This window comes from Delphinus delphis, chromosome 14 (assembly GCF_949987515.2).
Source record: "Delphinus delphis chromosome 14, mDelDel1.2, whole genome shotgun sequence".
In the NCBI taxonomy this organism is placed as follows: Eukaryota; Metazoa; Chordata; class Mammalia; order Artiodactyla; family Delphinidae; genus Delphinus; species Delphinus delphis.
In genome coordinates, this window is record NC_082696.1 from 31,455,474 (window position 1) to 31,472,045 (window position 16,572).

Genomic DNA, 16,572 nt, shown 5'->3' on the forward strand with positions numbered 1-16,572 from the left:
TCTGGGAAGGCAGGGCGTTCATCAAATTTTATCGCTTAAGTGTCCTAAAGCAATCTGTATGGTCATTCTCAACTAGCTCTGATTGGTGGTGTGGACCGAAGTCTTACGAAGGATTTTCCTGGCCCTGCTGGGGAGGTTTCAGCACGTGGCCCTGGAGCTGTGAGCCCTGCTGTGGTACAAGATGGTGATGGCAGCAGGGACATTAGAAGCCCAGCTAAAACCCCACACGTGCAACTCACTGAAGGAAAGGTATGGTTAATTAGTTGAATACGTGGCTTTAAATGTGTATTTAGACAAGAGGCTGTCTATTGCATTTGTTGTTTCAGAACTCACTTATCTTAAAATCAGCCATTGTATGTTCTGTGTTGATAAAATTTCCCACTTTTCAAGTATGTGTATGCTCTTGCCGGTTTGGACTGAGTCTCTAACCTTCTTCTGGTTGGTGTTCAAAGCAAAATATTTCAGCGTAAATTACCTTAATACAAGCAAGTAATTTATTGATCTCTTGTCCATCCTTATAATCATCCTATTTAATTAAGCCCCCAATTATAAAAGCTGTGATGATTTGAAATTCATATTTGGTTTGTTTCAAGTAAATTTTAATGTGTAGCCTATGTCTTGATTATTTTATTGTAGTATTGACTTGAATTTTTTAAAAGAAGAAAGGTGGTCTTTATGAAAAATACGATTTTTCATTAATAATCTACCACTGATGAAGAAGAAAGTTTTAAGTAATTGTTTTTTGAATACTGAGTGAGAAGATGGTGTGTTGCTTTCAGTCTTCTTTGGTGTGTATACCATAGTGAACAGAGAAGTAACCTATATTGTGTTTTCAAACTTGCCGGGGTTATTTTATATTACCTTGGGCAAGTATAGTCACTTAGAAGTTGATTTGAAGTGGCTTTGAGTTCTTCAGATCTCTTTTCCATGTCTGCACAAAGCAACTTTTGAATGGGTAACATTGGAAGTAAACATGAAAAAGAAATGAAATCATCCTGTGGATTTATAGTGTTTTCAAAATTTTAACTTTGAAAAATTTAAAGATGTGCAACATGAATTTATAAAGAACTGGCTAGATGAGGTAACTGCCAGTGTCTCAGGATTTCCTGCACTGACAGCCCCCAAACCCAGCAGAGAGGAGGGCTCAGGCACCCTGGGGGCCCTGTCTTATGCTACAAGGACAGATGCTTCTGGTAGCACGTGCCATTAGATCCTCTTCATTCCTTTGTTAAAAAATTTGTGAATATCATATTCCACAAAGGATTTGATTAAAAATTAGTTTAGAATAACAGGAATCACAGCAAACAAGGTATCTATCAGTAACTGAAAAGTTGTCAGGATAGGTTATGATTATGCTACCAAGACACCCAGGAGTGGCTACTTACATCAGAAATAGGAGAGCTGAGAATCTCAGAAAGTCTGTGTTCCATTCTGCCTAGATAATGTGATACGAAAGAAAAGTTCTTTTAAATTCCAAGGGAAATTCTGCCTGCTTTTGGTAAACGACTGGCCTTTTCACTAATGCGTTCAGGGTTTGTCAGCGACCAGGTTCAAAAGTAATAATGCTATTTGAGTTGCATAGGATCCGTTTGCAACCAGTTGAAAATTAATAATTAAATCAGCCTATTACCTATAAGTTGTATGTGATAAAAGTAGTCCAGTTTTCCTGTTTTATAAATGGATCATTTAATTCAGTTTCTAATGACACTGTGTTAATACAGTCCTTCTGAGTAAACATTTTCACTAACAACGCACTTCTTCTCTCCTCTTTCTCTCTCTTGCTTTCGGTTCTCCTTTGAATGTATCCGCTGTGTAATTTCACGTTCAACCATGGGTTTGCTTTGAGAATAGCTTATTTCCACGTGCCCACCTTCACCACTCATCCGCTGTGCTTCATCTCTTTCCCCACACGTATTGCCAGCCCCTGAAATGGACTTGCTTTCAGACATTTGGGAGGGAGACCCCTTTGGGGAGGCCGATCAGATCACACTAGACAGCTTAGAGCTCCCTTCCCCGGGCGAAACATCAGAGCGGGGGGCTTGTGATTCTGGCTTGGATCCTCTTGAAGCCCCTCCTGAGACTGACTGTCCTCCCGCCCACGAGAAGCCTCTAAAAGAGGCTGAGCACAAGGGTTCAGAGTTCGGGCGCTTCTTCAGTTTCTGCAGACGCTTTCCACCTCGCTTCCCCTCACTGCTCGATGATGGTGGGTACCTTGCCTTCCCCAGCCTCCCCAAGGCCTGGGTCTCCTTCCTCCCCACCGACATCCAGCACCGTGTTCCCATCACCTCCCCTTTGTTCCTTCCCTCCCTCATCCTCATTTTTGGAGTCCTTCTCTCTGCGTCTCAGTCAGTGCCTTTTTCTCTCACCTTTTCCCTTCCTCTGGCTCTATCCCTCTACTATCTGGAGGCAAAAGCTGCTTCCTTGACTGTTTCTTATGACTGTGACTTGAATGACAAAACGGAGGAAGAGGAAGCAGTTGCTGGCTCTCCTACATGAGCTTTAAATCTGTGCGGTCAACCACACTCCACTTCATCTTATACCCTTCGTAATGTAGAGTGTAAACATGTGCATAAATTCCATCACTGGTTAACCTCAAATTAGTATGATCTCTACACTTTCACACACATCCTTTTAGTACATGAGAAATAAGTGTAATTAAACACTTCCCCTCCACTGATATTAATTGACTAGGTCCACACATTCTAAGTTAAGAGCAAAGTTGTAGGATTATTTTATAAATACCTGAACCGTACTAGGCCATAAAAACAAGGAGAGGGGGACCTAAGTTGCCCTTAATAATCTGTTTTGGGTCTGTCCATTTTGCAGATAAATGTTAATGCTATTCCTTTAGGATGGAAACTTTATTTTGGTATAGAACTTAGGATGCACTGGACATAACTGTAATCGATATGTATTAGTAGAATTCCTTAGTGTTATTATTTCTCTGTTAGAAAGCCAAGCTTGTTCTTGCATTTTTGAGGATGCATCTGTGACCTTTACTCCTGACATGCATAGGTCTAATCTCAGAAACTCCTTGTCTCCCTATTATTGTAGCATTTGGAGCCCAGATGAAGTTCAGATAGTTTGTTTTCTTTTTTTAACTCAAAATCATATAAGAGTCACCGTCATGTATTCTGTAAGGAAAATACTATTCTGTTATCTTTTCTTTAACAAATATGTATGAAAAATGAACCATAGTATTTTGAAAATTTGGACTCTGTAGCACTAAGGTTGGACTGGACCTCTTAGTGTTCTTTTATTTAAAGTTAGGTGTCTGGTTTGATCCGAGGATTTTTGCCCCAATATAGGGCTACCTCTGCAGTACTAAGCAGTGCTTACATGTGTAGTACCATTTGATTTGTTTTGCTAAATGTGGTCTGGGGACTTAGTGTCCCATATCCTGTGGTTACTATTAATACGTAAAATAAGTCACAAAATTTAGAGCAAATCTAAAGGAAAATGTGAAGATAATTAGGCATAGTGGGAGAATCCATGATTCCTGAAGGTTACCTGAAGAATGCCAGATCGACATTTTCGAGAATTAAGTTCTGACCAAGGAATTGGAAGATGATTCCTAGCAAATTGTTGAGTGGCTGTGTCTAATTTTTCCCTGCTGATCAAAAGATACTCTGAGTTCCCTGCTTACCTCTCAAAAATGCTTGAATAGTTTAAGAAAAATAAAAGCACTTTTGAACTCTCGGATTTGACACTGTCTATTACAGTAAAGGAGAAAAAGAATATGTATAATCCTGCTATAAATGAACATGTAAAGGTTAAACTCTTTTCCTTTGGTATCCGAACCAATATTTTTCTTTTATGCTATTCCTTCCATGAGTCAGTAGTCATCAGTATTTATGTTAGTTTTAAATGTACAGATTAATTCTTTGGGTCATTAGATAACTGTCCAACTATGAAAAAGTATTCTTGCTTAAAGAATTTTATGAAAGAAAAGTGGCTATAAAATATAAGAGTGTTTTTAACTACCCACCATTTTATATGAAAGTAGCAAAATAAACCAGTTTCCTCCCAAGGAAAGAAATCTGTGTTAAGAAGCTAAATAATAGGGTGAACATTTGTCCCTGATAGAAAGTGAAAGCCAAAATTTACATCATGACACTTTGCCCTCACCACTAGTTGATTTAGATGTTTCAAGTTAGAACAGATTGAATTATGCCATCTTTACACTCTCATGTTTTCATTCCTGAGTCAAAACATAATAAAAAGCAGCGCATAATCTAGGGACTGAGAAAGAGTGAAGCTTCCATTCTCCATTCCACCTTTGCAAAAGACCATTTCCATCATTTGTGCAACACTGTAGGTGAAGAAAGACCAAAGTGGCTTAATAGTCTGCATCTTCTGAGGGCCAGACAGTAAAGGTTGGTAATGCTGGTTCACCATTTAAGTTCAATACAGCTTCTTTGCACTGATGGTAGCATTTCCACTAATACTCCCCTTCTCTCCGGCTGCTTGCTGGGTGACTTCCAGGCGAAGACGGAAGAGGAGGAAACACAACTGGAGGAGGTGGATATTTCCCCCCCAAAGTTACATACCTGGTAGCTGCTGCCTGCCATTATCATTTGTGCGGGGGGTGGAGCACTTTTAGGGTTTATTTGTGAGTTTTGCTCGCTGTGGCTTTAGGTTCTTAAGATTTTTATTCCTCTTTTATTTTAATGTCTTAGACTATCCAACTCTGAGTCATTTCTGGTGCTTGCTGATTGATACACTTATGTTTATTTGCCTTTTCCCCCCCTGTGTGTGATTTAATTTCACAGAAAAATTCCTTGAGAGTAGAAGGGGATAATATTTATGTCAGACATAGCAATTTAATGTTGGAGGTTTGTATAATTTAAGAAAACAACTCTGTCCTAATGGCTGCCAGGCTGCTGTGAACGGGGGGTCACGCACAGGCTGGCTGGCACCTTTCAAGCACAGTGCACGAAATGCATGGGGGAAGTTCACCTTGGGAGTGCATGTTACCAGTCCAGCTTTGTTCTTCTAAAGTGGCTTAGGTAGGAATATATCTACTATAAGTTCTCAAAGTGACAACTGGGAAAAAAAAAAAATTCTGTGTAATCAAATGAATAAACTTTTTATTCATTAATCTTGAAGTTCTGCAAGTAAACCTATTTTCTCCTAATGGGTTATCTCCAGGGTTTAGAGTCTGAAGTAACATGATCCCATCCTTAATGCACGTTCACCAGAACAAATATTCGTCGATCTGGCATTAAGTCATTTGGCCCTGTGTCCACAATTTTTTTTTTTTGGTGGTGCGAGAGAGTGCCAAAATCCATGCAATTAGGAATATGGTCCACTTAAAATCTTCCATTTGAGAGTATGCTAATTAATGGGTTTGTTTTGATTAAAAAGAAAGAATAAATGAAAGAAAGTAAGAAAGAAAAGAGGAGGAAAAAAACCCTAGCCACCCAATTAGGAATGTAAAATGTATTGTATTCCCCGTGTCACACGAGAACGGTTTTTTGTTTCTTTTTCCCCCTTCTTTTTGGGTAGTACATGGCAGTGTGTATTCAGTGGAGAACTGCAATCCTCAGTAATTTGACTAATCTGTTCGGTTGCTTTCAGCAGCTTTGATAACTGTTGGAAATGTATTTTTGCATAACTTACTAAAATGCTCTGAAGTGTAATACGTAACATTGCTTTGAACAAGTGCAAGAAATGTGCCGATCTCAAGCCACAGTCATGTTTCCATGCCATGCAAAGATTTTTAGATTTTCATGAGATTTTGCAAATGGCGATAGCAGCTCATAGATGAGCTACTATGCTTGTGCATGCATATGGAATATCTCATTTAATCAGATGCATGACCTGTTTCTCTGGGAGTAGTGGGATTGAAAGCTATAATCCACAGGTGGCCCCATGATTTTTGAAATATAAGAAAACATTTAAAATTCAGTTAAAACTGTTTTCTGAATACTGCCTTTTATTTCCACAAATATCATTTCTCAGGGCCAATCTAAAAAATCCCACAAGTGACATTTGTCAGGGCCTATTTCAGTGAAAATTGACCTGGTAGTTTTCCTCGCATCTTTTTGTAAGGACTGTTTGGTATGTGGGTGGCTTTTGTGCTTGGCAAGTACGTGAAACCAATATGACGTTCATTTATTTTAGAGAAAGGCCAAACAGAAGCAGCCTCTGGAAGCTGTTCCGTTTATTCCATAAGGATTAAAAACCATTGCTGAATTTCCTGAAAAAAGCCAACCGTTGGTCCCCCTACCCCCCTTTTTTGGGATGATTCTGAACTGGATTCCTGTCAGGTCAAATGGGCTCTGAGTCCACCTTTCTCTATTTTCACTTGCTTCATTATATTACAGAGTGCAACTCTAGTAGTAACCCTAATCAGAAAGGTAAATTTGCAGGAACAAAGTCATGGGCTGCATTTCAAATCCAACTATTAGAAAGAAGGGTTATTGGCCATGTTGCGTATTAGTTCCATAGCCTCCTTCTACTGATTTCTTAAACAATTCTAAACAGAGAAGAAGTCAGAACCCTTTAAGACAGGAATCATAAAAAAAAAATGCACATTGGTTTTATTTTCAAATTTGGACAAACTCATATTCCTAGGTGATGATATGGCTTTTGAGACTTGGCATTTTTCTTGCTTTACTATGTTTTTTTAATCATAAGTTTACTTTGTCTTATTTTTTGGTTTCATTTTTTATTTTTATCCTATTGGGTTTTTTTTTGTTTTTTGTGTTTTTTTCCTTTTGGATTTTTTTCCCCTTTATTACGTTACATATTGCTAGGACCTGGATAAGGCCCAGGAAGAAATACTGAAACACCAGGCTAGCATTAGTGAACTCAAGCGCAATTTTATGGAATCCACACCCGAACCACGCCCTAATGAATGGGAAAAACGACGTATCACACCTCTGTCCCTACAGACACAAGGGGTATGTCACTAGCTATTTGTTGGCTGTATGTCTCAATCCAGCTGTTCAGTAAAACTTAGGTTGCTAATCTATTATGTTGATTCTCAAGACGTTACAAAATGTTCCCTTTTTAAAAAAAAATGTAACTGCTAATAATTTTTAAAATACTAAATATTTATTAATAATGTGTAATACTTATTGACGTAGTTCTTGGGTAAGTTGTATGGGTTTCGAAATACCTTTAGAATAGTTTCACTATTTTACTCAAGTAAATTGGTAGTGATGAATTATTACATAGGGCGACCTAGAAACTGATGTATATTGTATTTAGTAAGTTAATTATTGACTTCTGAAATAAGAGAGTTTGTTTAATAATTAAAGAATTAGTGATTAAAGGGATGTAGGAATGTAGACCATATTTAGAATGGTTTAAGGTAATTACTGTGAAGATAAAGAGCTAAATTTAGCTTTAAAGACTGATGAGCCCTGTTGAAAACTTGTAAAATGTTAATTATACAACTTAATACTGAAACTTCTTAGTAATGAAATGTAGATTAGTACTTTAAGAACATTTTCATCCATAACATCTCTCCAAACTCATTCTTTTTCTTTCCATGGTTTATTTCTCTCCGCCACCACTATAAGCATTGCCTTTAGAATATGTTCTCCAAATATTTCTTCATTCTCATCTATATCTGTTCTTTTTGATGCTCCAACATCTCTCCTGTTGTCAACCAAGAACTTCATGGGCTCGTTTATTTTACCTGAGGGAGATAGTGATCATACTCTATTTAATACGCAGTTTTAAAAAGTGTGTTCAGGTGTTACCCTACAATTTCCTCTTTCCTCTTTTCCTTTCACCCCTCTCTTCTTAAATTCATTATCTAGTCTGACTTGAATGTTACCAAATTGTAGGCGTTTGATTTATATATTCTTAGGCTATTTTTATTCACCTTTTCTTAAAAAGCAAAGCTGTTGGTTACTTTAAATTTCTAAGTTTGTGACAGTGAAAGGAAAACAGCTCTTTAAAGCAGATGAGCAAAAGTGATTGCTAAAAACTGAAAAAGCTTTTGACAATATTAAGATTTAAAACACCATAGCAGGGTCTTCTGAAGTTGTATACAACTTTAATTCTTATTTTCAGCTTTTCTGAAGATACTAATGTCCATATTTCAGAATCAACTCTAGAGCGTTGTGTTTTCTGGGGAAACAGTGTCTGATGACGTGCTGGGATTGTGTCCTCTCTTTATGTGCCGCTTCATCTGGTTTGTTCCGCTGACCCACACAGTCGTTTTATGTCTGTGTTGCTATAGATGTAATTGTACTTGTCTTATTTGTTGATCATGTCTACTGTTTAAAACAATAGAGCAAAGGAGACCATCTTTTCAAGGATATTTTATCCATGACGGAGAAGCATCAGATGGCGGCCGCATGGACAGTTGAAGAGAAAGCCCAGGAGGCAGACAAGGTGTTCACCTTGCATCCTTGGATCTACTCTTGCTTTTTCCCCTCTTCCTTTATTTCTGTCCACAGCCATAAGATACTCCTTTTTCCTTGTGTATCAACCTAAATTTTTTAAAATAAACTTTTGAGTGCTTAAAAAGTAAAATAGAAACATAGGATCATTAGATGAGAAGCACCATATTGCAAAAGTACTTTCTTTGAAAATCCACAATTTGAAATGCAGACATCTCAACCGATGTAGGTGATAAATGGCCCCTTATTTTGATGGATGTGGCTGGCAGTTGGGAAACCATGATTTCACACGAAAATGCACTGTTTGTACAACGCACACCGTGGTGGTGTTAGAGTAAAGAATTACGTGTGATTTAGGTTACCGTTCTAATTGCATTTGGAAACCTTTTGAATTTTTATTTTTTAAGATTTTCAACGGGCTAAAAGATTTTGGTGTATGCAGGCAGCCCCTCGGATCTCTCTGTGCTCCTGCGTATATGAAATATCTGGCATCACTAGGGAAGTTAGCTTTCCGTTGCTTTTACATTGTTATTCTATTTCTAGTGATTTTGCTTAGCCAGCTGGTCAGCTTATTGTTTGTTGGGACTAGAATGCTTAGAGTCTAGTGGAGGAGATAGCAGACGTGCAAATTAGTAACTAGAAAATTTGGAGCGCTAAGTAGTATTAAGGAGATGAAATACTTGTCGAGTTAGAAGGTGATTGGGAAGGCTTGGGAAGAGATAGCATTTGAGTTGAGGCCTTAGTGATGAGAAGGAGGTGGACGTGTGAAGTTTTTTCCATGTGTAAGGAAGAGCAGATGCAGCCCCAAGACAGGAATTGATTTAAAGGACTGAAAGACCAAATGACAAGGTCTGAGAAAAGTCAAAGAGGTCAGACTCCAGATCTTGGCAGGATCTTCAAGAACGTATTAACAATTTGGAGTTAATTATAGGAGTGATGGGAAACTATTGGAGAGCTTTAAGCTGAGTAGTGCTATAATCCCACGTGTATGACAGAGACCCCTCTGGTGCTGGTTGAGGAATGGATTATAGGGGATGGGAACGAGAGCACAGATTGGAATAAGGAGGAAGTGTTTCCCTTCCACCAAGTCTGATTTTGTTAGTTGGTAGAGAGTATTACTCATCAGAACATACAGTGGGATGGTGGGGGAGGCAGATTAAGTGGAAGATGAAGCCTTGTACTAAGAGAATCTGAGATCTGGTTGAGATGAAATATTTCTGGAACACTGCAAATGAGAAACATAACGTCATAAAGCTAAACCAAGTGACATCTTTATATACTTTAAAGGTTAGCTTGAAATCCAAAGCCAATCAGACTTTGCGTGTAAAATGATGACTTTAATATCATATGCTTTGAAATATTACATAGTTTTGAAAATCTGTCCTCCTAGAAGCGAGTCAGATGACATCATTTGATCAATTTAAAGTGATGTCCTTGCAGTAGGAAACTTTGGGATTTTGGTGACAGTGTTTAAAATGATCATTTTTTCTGGATGTCATCGTTTAGGGGAGTGTACAATATAAACCATGTACAATGAAAACCATCCATTCGTTATTGTAGAAGTTAACGTTAAAATGATGTTATGTGAAATTTAAATCTGGAATTTATCCACTGTTAAGCTCCTAAACAGTTTATCTACGCTTGAAGTTACTGCTTTTTTCTTATTCTTTTCCTCTCCAGCACATGCAGGAAAATACGTACGTACGTACTTAACACACATATGGACTGTTGTAACTGCAGTCATCCATTCACCCAACAAACATTTTTTGACCACTTACACTGTATCCGCCCTGCGCCAAATAACACCTCATTGCTATTAGTTGAAAGTTAAGTCTGCTGGAGTGTTTTGACTTTTAACAGAATATCTTTTAAATTTCTGTCTTTGTTACATCTTCATTTTGCTACTTGATTTTTCAGGGTGTCCTGATTATCTTTAAATTGCAGTCCTTAAAAAAATGTAAAATAAAAAATTATGCATAAGAGTATAATTTGACCAAGTTTTCCAAATGTCTGTAATATGTGTTTTATAGATTAAAAAAAACAGTAATAGTTTCTTGTTTAGAAATCAATACATGAAACTTTCAAAATGGTTTCAGTACATTATGAATAATTTTGAGAGTAGAGCAGAAAATTGGAAACCAAATCATTTAGTCTTTAATAGGCAAATAACTATTGTATATCCTCTTATGTATTGTGAGAATTATGACACACTTGAACTTGTATAAAATATGAGTTTATATTTTATATAGAAACTCCTGAGTCTAGTAGAGATTACATACACTGGACTTTTAAGGTAATTTTGGAGATATTTTATTGAATAATTAGATGCATGGCACTTATTTCAACTCTCCAGTGATCTCTGACCGGCTAGGACACCATCTCCACCCACCCGACCCTAGGGATGATGTAATTATTGGAGATTGTAATTAAGGTGAAATTGTCCAGAAGCTGGTTTTCTCTCCTGAGTACTGTGCTTACGCACCTCGCCTTCCTCATCTGGTCGTACCTTCCCTTCACCCCAGTTAGTGCACTGTCCCAAGGGGCATCCCAGAATGCCATTCATTTATTCATTCATTTATCTATCTTTAAGATCTCTGAGCAGTGGGTTTTATTAGGAAGTAATTCTGGCACACATCTGACGTGAGGGGGAGCTTCATGGTGACTCTTAACCATTGGCATTCTAGGTACCTGGGATAGTCCCCAGCTTACCTGTTGTGCCCTCAGGCAGATTAAGGACTGTCATTTAAGGGCCAGAAATATGAAGATTAAATTCGCCTTAATAGCCTTTCAGGGATAGATGATTTTCACATTGCTCAGAGTTTCCCCCTCTGAGTTTGTCTTCCTGTTTTAGAGTTTTTTTTTTCTTTACCTGTTTCTTGTTGAAAAAAAAAAAAAAAGATACTGTTTCTTCATTCCATGGCATATTTAGCATGTCTGAGGGAATTTCAGTGGGTTACCGTCAAAGTGCTTCCCATACAGACAGAGTGGTATGGGGCAGGGGAGAGGTCGTAGGAGCTGAAATGGTTAGTGAAGGCCATACACAAAACGTGGAATATTAAGTGGACCTCAGAGAGATGACAAGATTGGTAAGGCCCAGAGTGCCTGGGGAAGGGCATTGGAGGCAAGGGGTTAGGGACACCGAAGCTCTAACACAGAAATAAGTGTAGCAAGTGCAGGGGCCACCGAAGAGGCTGTTCTATGCAGAAAGGCCTGCGCCGAGAAGCTCCCTTGAGAATATACAGAGCAGCGTTTGACGGATGAGTGGGTTGGTCGTGCTCAGCTTGTGATAAAGTTTCAGTGAGACGCTAAAGAGTTTTAGCTTGTTTCTGTAGGTTAGAGCTATCAACGATTCTCAAGCAGGGTGGAAAGCTGTCATTCAGGCCAGTGGCCACAGACGCCTGCTGCAGAATCTTTCAGAATCCTTGCCTTTCTTTCAATTTATGCTGCTCTGTGATTCTTTCTTGCGTAACCTTTCCTTTCAATAGGTCACTGCTGTCTGTTCTGACTTATTGTTAACTCTTTGCTCTTCCTTTTCTGACCTCTCTAGAGCCTAGAAGAGGAGATAACATCAATTTTGTTTAGTGAAAAGGGCTTTTCTGATAGAGTGAAAGCCTCCTTCACCTCAGCCACCACTTGGACAGCAGAGGGCACTGTTGTGAACTCCAGTGCGCCTTCTGAAAAGCTTTCTTCCTCGCCCTTCTCACAGTTGCCTGAGGTGCATTTTACTTTGTTTCCCCTGTTTTTAAAAGCCACGTATAAGAGTGATTTTTATTTTTTGAGTATTAAGGAACCCCTTCCTCCAGTTCTTTCACTGGTGCAATTAACTCTTCCTTGGAGAAACATTCAAGAAATAATGACAGAATTTGGACTCGAGGAAAAGATACTGATTGGATGTTTCTCTTGCTTCCTTTCCCTCCACCCCAATCTGCCTAAATTCAGAGAATCATTTAAACCACTAAGGCCCAGAGTCTGAGTTGTTATGTGGAGGGAAACCTTCAACCAAGTAGAAGCTAATTATTTTTTGCAGAAAAGTTTTCAAAGCCTAAATGTCTTTTAAACATCTTCTGATGGTTTATTATTTTAAAAATCCTGCTTATATGGAAAAATTTGAAGTGCTTGCCATACTCAATGAAATAATTATTTTCATTTTTTTGGAATGACCCCTAAGGGATTCCCTGAACTTGGGCAGAACCCATCTGGCCATTTGAGGTTAAGTAATAAAAATAATGATAATGAAATGTCTCCTTTAGAAATGTTCTGATCACTGGATATCTTTATTTATAAAGAAGTTTATAAGTAGGTACAGTTAAATGTTACCCATTTACCAAAATAGATTTAGAGATTTTCAGTTTAACATCTGAAACCTCTGGGTTTTCAGTAAACTTGGAAGGATGGCTCTCTTGGTCTGTCAGTAACGTGATTTACATGGTATTAATTTTGAGCAATGAAAACATGCCCTTACCATGCCTTTAAGAATAACAGGGCAGATCATGGGGCTTCCCTGGTGGCACAATGGTTGAGAGTCCGCCTGCCGATGCAGGGGACACAGGTTCGTGCCCCGGTCCGGGAAGATCTCACATGTCGCGGAGCAGCTGGCCCGTGAGCCATGGCCGCTAAGCCTGCGCGTCTGGAGCCTGTGCTCCGCAGTGGGAGAGGCCACAGCAGTGAGAGGCCCGCATACCACAAAAAAAAAAAAAAAAAAAGAATAACAGGGCAGATCAAACACAGTGTGTGAGTATATGTTGATAGGTGCCCTTTCAGGACCTTTTGCTCGTGGTTGTCCATGTTGCTGGAGCACATAAACATGAGGTCGTGTTATCCGTTATAGGAAACAGCTCCAGCCCAGTTAGTGTCTTGGCAACTTCACAGCAAGGCCTGTTTCTGCCCAGAGGGTTCAGGGGTGCAGTGCTCTTCATTCAGCATCGAGATACTTTCTTGAATAAGTAGGGCTACTATCTCTAGCTGAATTTTTAAAGTTAGAGCACAAGGCATTAGTGCTACCCGAATGTCAAAAAGTTGGCTAGGCTTTATGTAAAGTAGCCTTTTAAAAAAAATAAGGAAAATTTTAATCTTTAAAAACAGACTCCTTTGTGAGAAAGTTTCTACCCTGATTATCAATACTATAGCACAGGAAGTTATTTACTGATGTATTTCGTCTTCAGGCATTAATTGAACACTTAGGTCCTGTACTTAACCGGAGTAAGTCTAGTCCCCCCAAAGTAGGTGCCTGCAGAGGCTAGCAATGTGCATCTCAAATGATAAACTGGGTCCATTTCAGTTTTCAAATGGAGGAGCTAAATTCTAAGAGAACACACTTGGAGCCATAACTGACATCCATCCTAATGTTATAATATCCCTTTTGCTAATCTGTCGCACAGTTTGGGATGTTAATAACCATTTCTGAAATGACAACCTTTTTATGTTAATAACTGTCTGAGACAATTATAATTTTGCCAATTAAAGCTGATTTTTAAACAAGCCAGCAAAAAACAAAGGCATCCTCGTATTAATACTATATTCATTTAGGAATTAGGGGTTCAGGCCAGGATTTTTTTTTGGTCTGATTAAAATCAAACTGTCGAATAGATTTTAAAAGTCTTAACATTTAAACTTTAAAATAATGAGTAAGCTCTGGTATAATTCCATTTTTTCCCCCTACCTTTTCAACAAGAAGGAGCTTATAGATAGAAGTATAATAAAACCATTTCGTCTCTTTGGGACGATGCTAGCAGTTTTTGTGTTTTTGTTTCCTTCCCTAAGCTTCTTGCATTTGTCTGGATTGTCCTTCATGTGACCTCGGGCAAAGGTTTTTGTAGCTGTTGATTCTTGCTGTTCTGTCTTTGCGGTGTCGGATGTTTGTTTTGGTGGGTGTCGAGGTAAACCTTTATTGATTCTGTGTCCTCGGTTGCTTTTTGTTCCGCAGAAATGCGCTCCTGAGTCGGAAGGGCCTTGCGCCGGAGCCAGTGATGCTGTTAAGGTTCTCCCCTTTTCCATGTTAACACCATTGCCCGACGTGTCCAATCCCGCTCACGTTTTCACCCGCTTCCCTTTCAGTCCACCATCATCATCATCATCTTTGCTTTCCTCCATGACATGAACCTGCCATCGGTTAATTTTGCTTGCCGTCGTTTTGATTTATTCATCTATTTTTGTTTCCCCCTCATCCATTTTTGTTTCTGTGCAGAGTTCACTTGAGACTCTGAATATAGTGGAGGAGAAGAAGCAGGCAGAGGTTGGGAAAGACGAAAGAGTAACCCCGGCAGAGATGAACGGTAAAGAGCCGTCCCCTGGGCATGGTCCTGGGGAGATGCGGAAGGTGGAGCCGGGGACGCAGAAAGACCCCACCCCCCTGTCTTCTGAGAGCAGCAGCGAGAGCGAGGAGGAGGCGGAGGACGTGGGGGAGTACCGGCCCCACCGCCGAGCGCCTGAGGGCGCCATCAGGGAGGAGCAGGGAGAGTATGAAGAAGAGGTGGACGAGGCACCCGGCCCAGCAGCCAAGGTAGTAGAGAGGCAGGACCCGGTGCCAGCAGCCAGCGCGGTCACGCAAGCAGGTGCCAGTGTCGGCACAGTAGAAACAGTGACCCAGGAAAAGGGAGCGGGCCCCCAGATCCCTGCCGAGAAGAGTGTAAACGAAGGCGCTGTTAAGCAAGACGTGAGCGAAGAAGCGGAGGACGAGCAACAGAAAGTTAACGGAGACGTGGCTCCCGTTGACATTGATGTTTTGCCACAGATTATCTGTTGTTCAGAGGTAAATGGGAGACCCAAGCGGGAGCTCAACGCTAGAGCTGTTTCTCAGGCGGAGCCACACCTGCCTCTCTTCTTCTCCTGTCCTCCCAGGTCTCCTTCAGCTTTTCCGACAGGATTCTGATTTTGATCTCTCACGGGAGGAAGGGGGAAGGCCCTGCTCTGTCGATTTTCTGCCCTCTCGGGTCACGGTTTCTGGCGTCTTTACCACAACTGGATCACCCGATAAACTTTCCGACAGCAGCCGTGTCATTTTTTCCCTTCTCATTTCACGTTGAAGTTTTTCTTTGCATGTTTTTGGATGTTTTTGATGGTTTATCTTCAGTTGCACTGTCTCCTCATACTCAATGCCTTTTTGTGCATTAGAAAATTGTGTATGTATTGTTGAAAAACGGGCAGCGTGTGTGTGTTGCTGGTGTCACGACTGGGTTTGACTTTCTGGCTCACTCTCTCTCCAGTTTAAGATTTTCAGAATGGCAGCGGGCTCCGATTACCACGATGCTCTGAATTCAGCATCTAGCCTGATGAAAACATTACTTCTTGAATACCCCTGGCATTTCAGGTTTCAGATGCCAGGGATTGTACGGTCTGGTCAGGAGACGTAGCTTTCCTCCTGGGCAGCGAGAAGCTAACAGGATACCCTTCTCTTCTCGTTCTGTCCTCTCATCAATTCTGGATTATTTGCAAGTTTGATCATGTGTTTCGTGAGTCGTCTCCATTGGGTATGGGTCTTTTCCTTTTTCTCTTCAAGAAAGAGAACTTTCCATACTCCTCTTAGCTTAAGTCTTGGTCACTAGGTGCAGCGTCTCTGATTTGGGAGTCAAAGTTATGCTGAGGGAGGATTTACTTCCATGTGAGTGTTCCTTGATTAAAATTCAGTGCCGACAGTAGAGGGATTATCCATATTTGCTCTCTTTCATGGGGTAGAAAATCTTGAAGTGACTTTGTCTTGAAATAATTAACTGGATTTATGTTACTTTTAAACTTCCGATTTCACTTCAGAGAAGACATTTTGAAAGTCTTTGAATGCCTTGAACTATTATTTTCTGCATTTAATATACAGGTTATTCCTCTTTAAATAATTACACTTGGGAATTTTCTCTCAAGGAAAGCACTGTAGTGCTTTGGTAGTAGTATAGTCTGATGGTGTATTAAAGATACACGCTCAGCAGACTGCAGTGTTAACAGGCATTGTTAACAGGCAATGTTAACAGGCAATGTTAACAGGCATCTCCTTGAATGTTTTGAATGGTTCAGAGCATTAATGCAACAATGGTGGAGTGACTCTACAGGTATATAACGTTTTAACTTACGTAATACAGAAGAAACACTGCAAGATTTAGACAGGTATAACTGAAAACAATCCTGCTTGAAGGTATTCTTTCTGAAAATGGGATCTCCTTGTCAGTAGGGCAGAAAAGGCTTTTGGGAAAAGAGGAAATCTTAGCCTGCTGACCAAGTGTGC

At 39.8% G+C, this 16,572-nt stretch overlaps 1 protein-coding gene across 11 annotated transcripts in view; it reads left to right on the top strand.

Moving 5' to 3' along the window:
- Positions 1-16,572, top strand: part of EPB41L2 (erythrocyte membrane protein band 4.1 like 2) — a 214,652-nt gene that overhangs the window by 171,713 nt on the left and 26,367 nt on the right. For 6 of the 11 annotated variants that reach the window (XM_060029959.1, XM_060029961.1, XM_060029958.1 and 3 more), the window contains 5 exons: positions 77-249; positions 4,486-4,521; positions 4,773-4,835; positions 6,762-6,908; positions 14,548-15,111. In XM_060029959.1, coding sequence (XP_059885942.1) covers positions 77-249; positions 4,486-4,521; positions 4,773-4,835; positions 6,762-6,908; positions 14,548-15,111 — 983 coding nt within the window. Of the gene's footprint in view, positions 1-76; positions 250-4,485; positions 4,522-4,772; positions 4,836-6,761; positions 6,909-8,253; positions 8,356-11,910; positions 12,079-14,286; positions 14,341-14,547; positions 15,112-16,572 lie in introns of all 11 variants that reach the window. The other 5 variants (XM_060029968.1, XM_060029967.1, XM_060029969.1 and 2 more) reach the window with 4 other exon arrangements.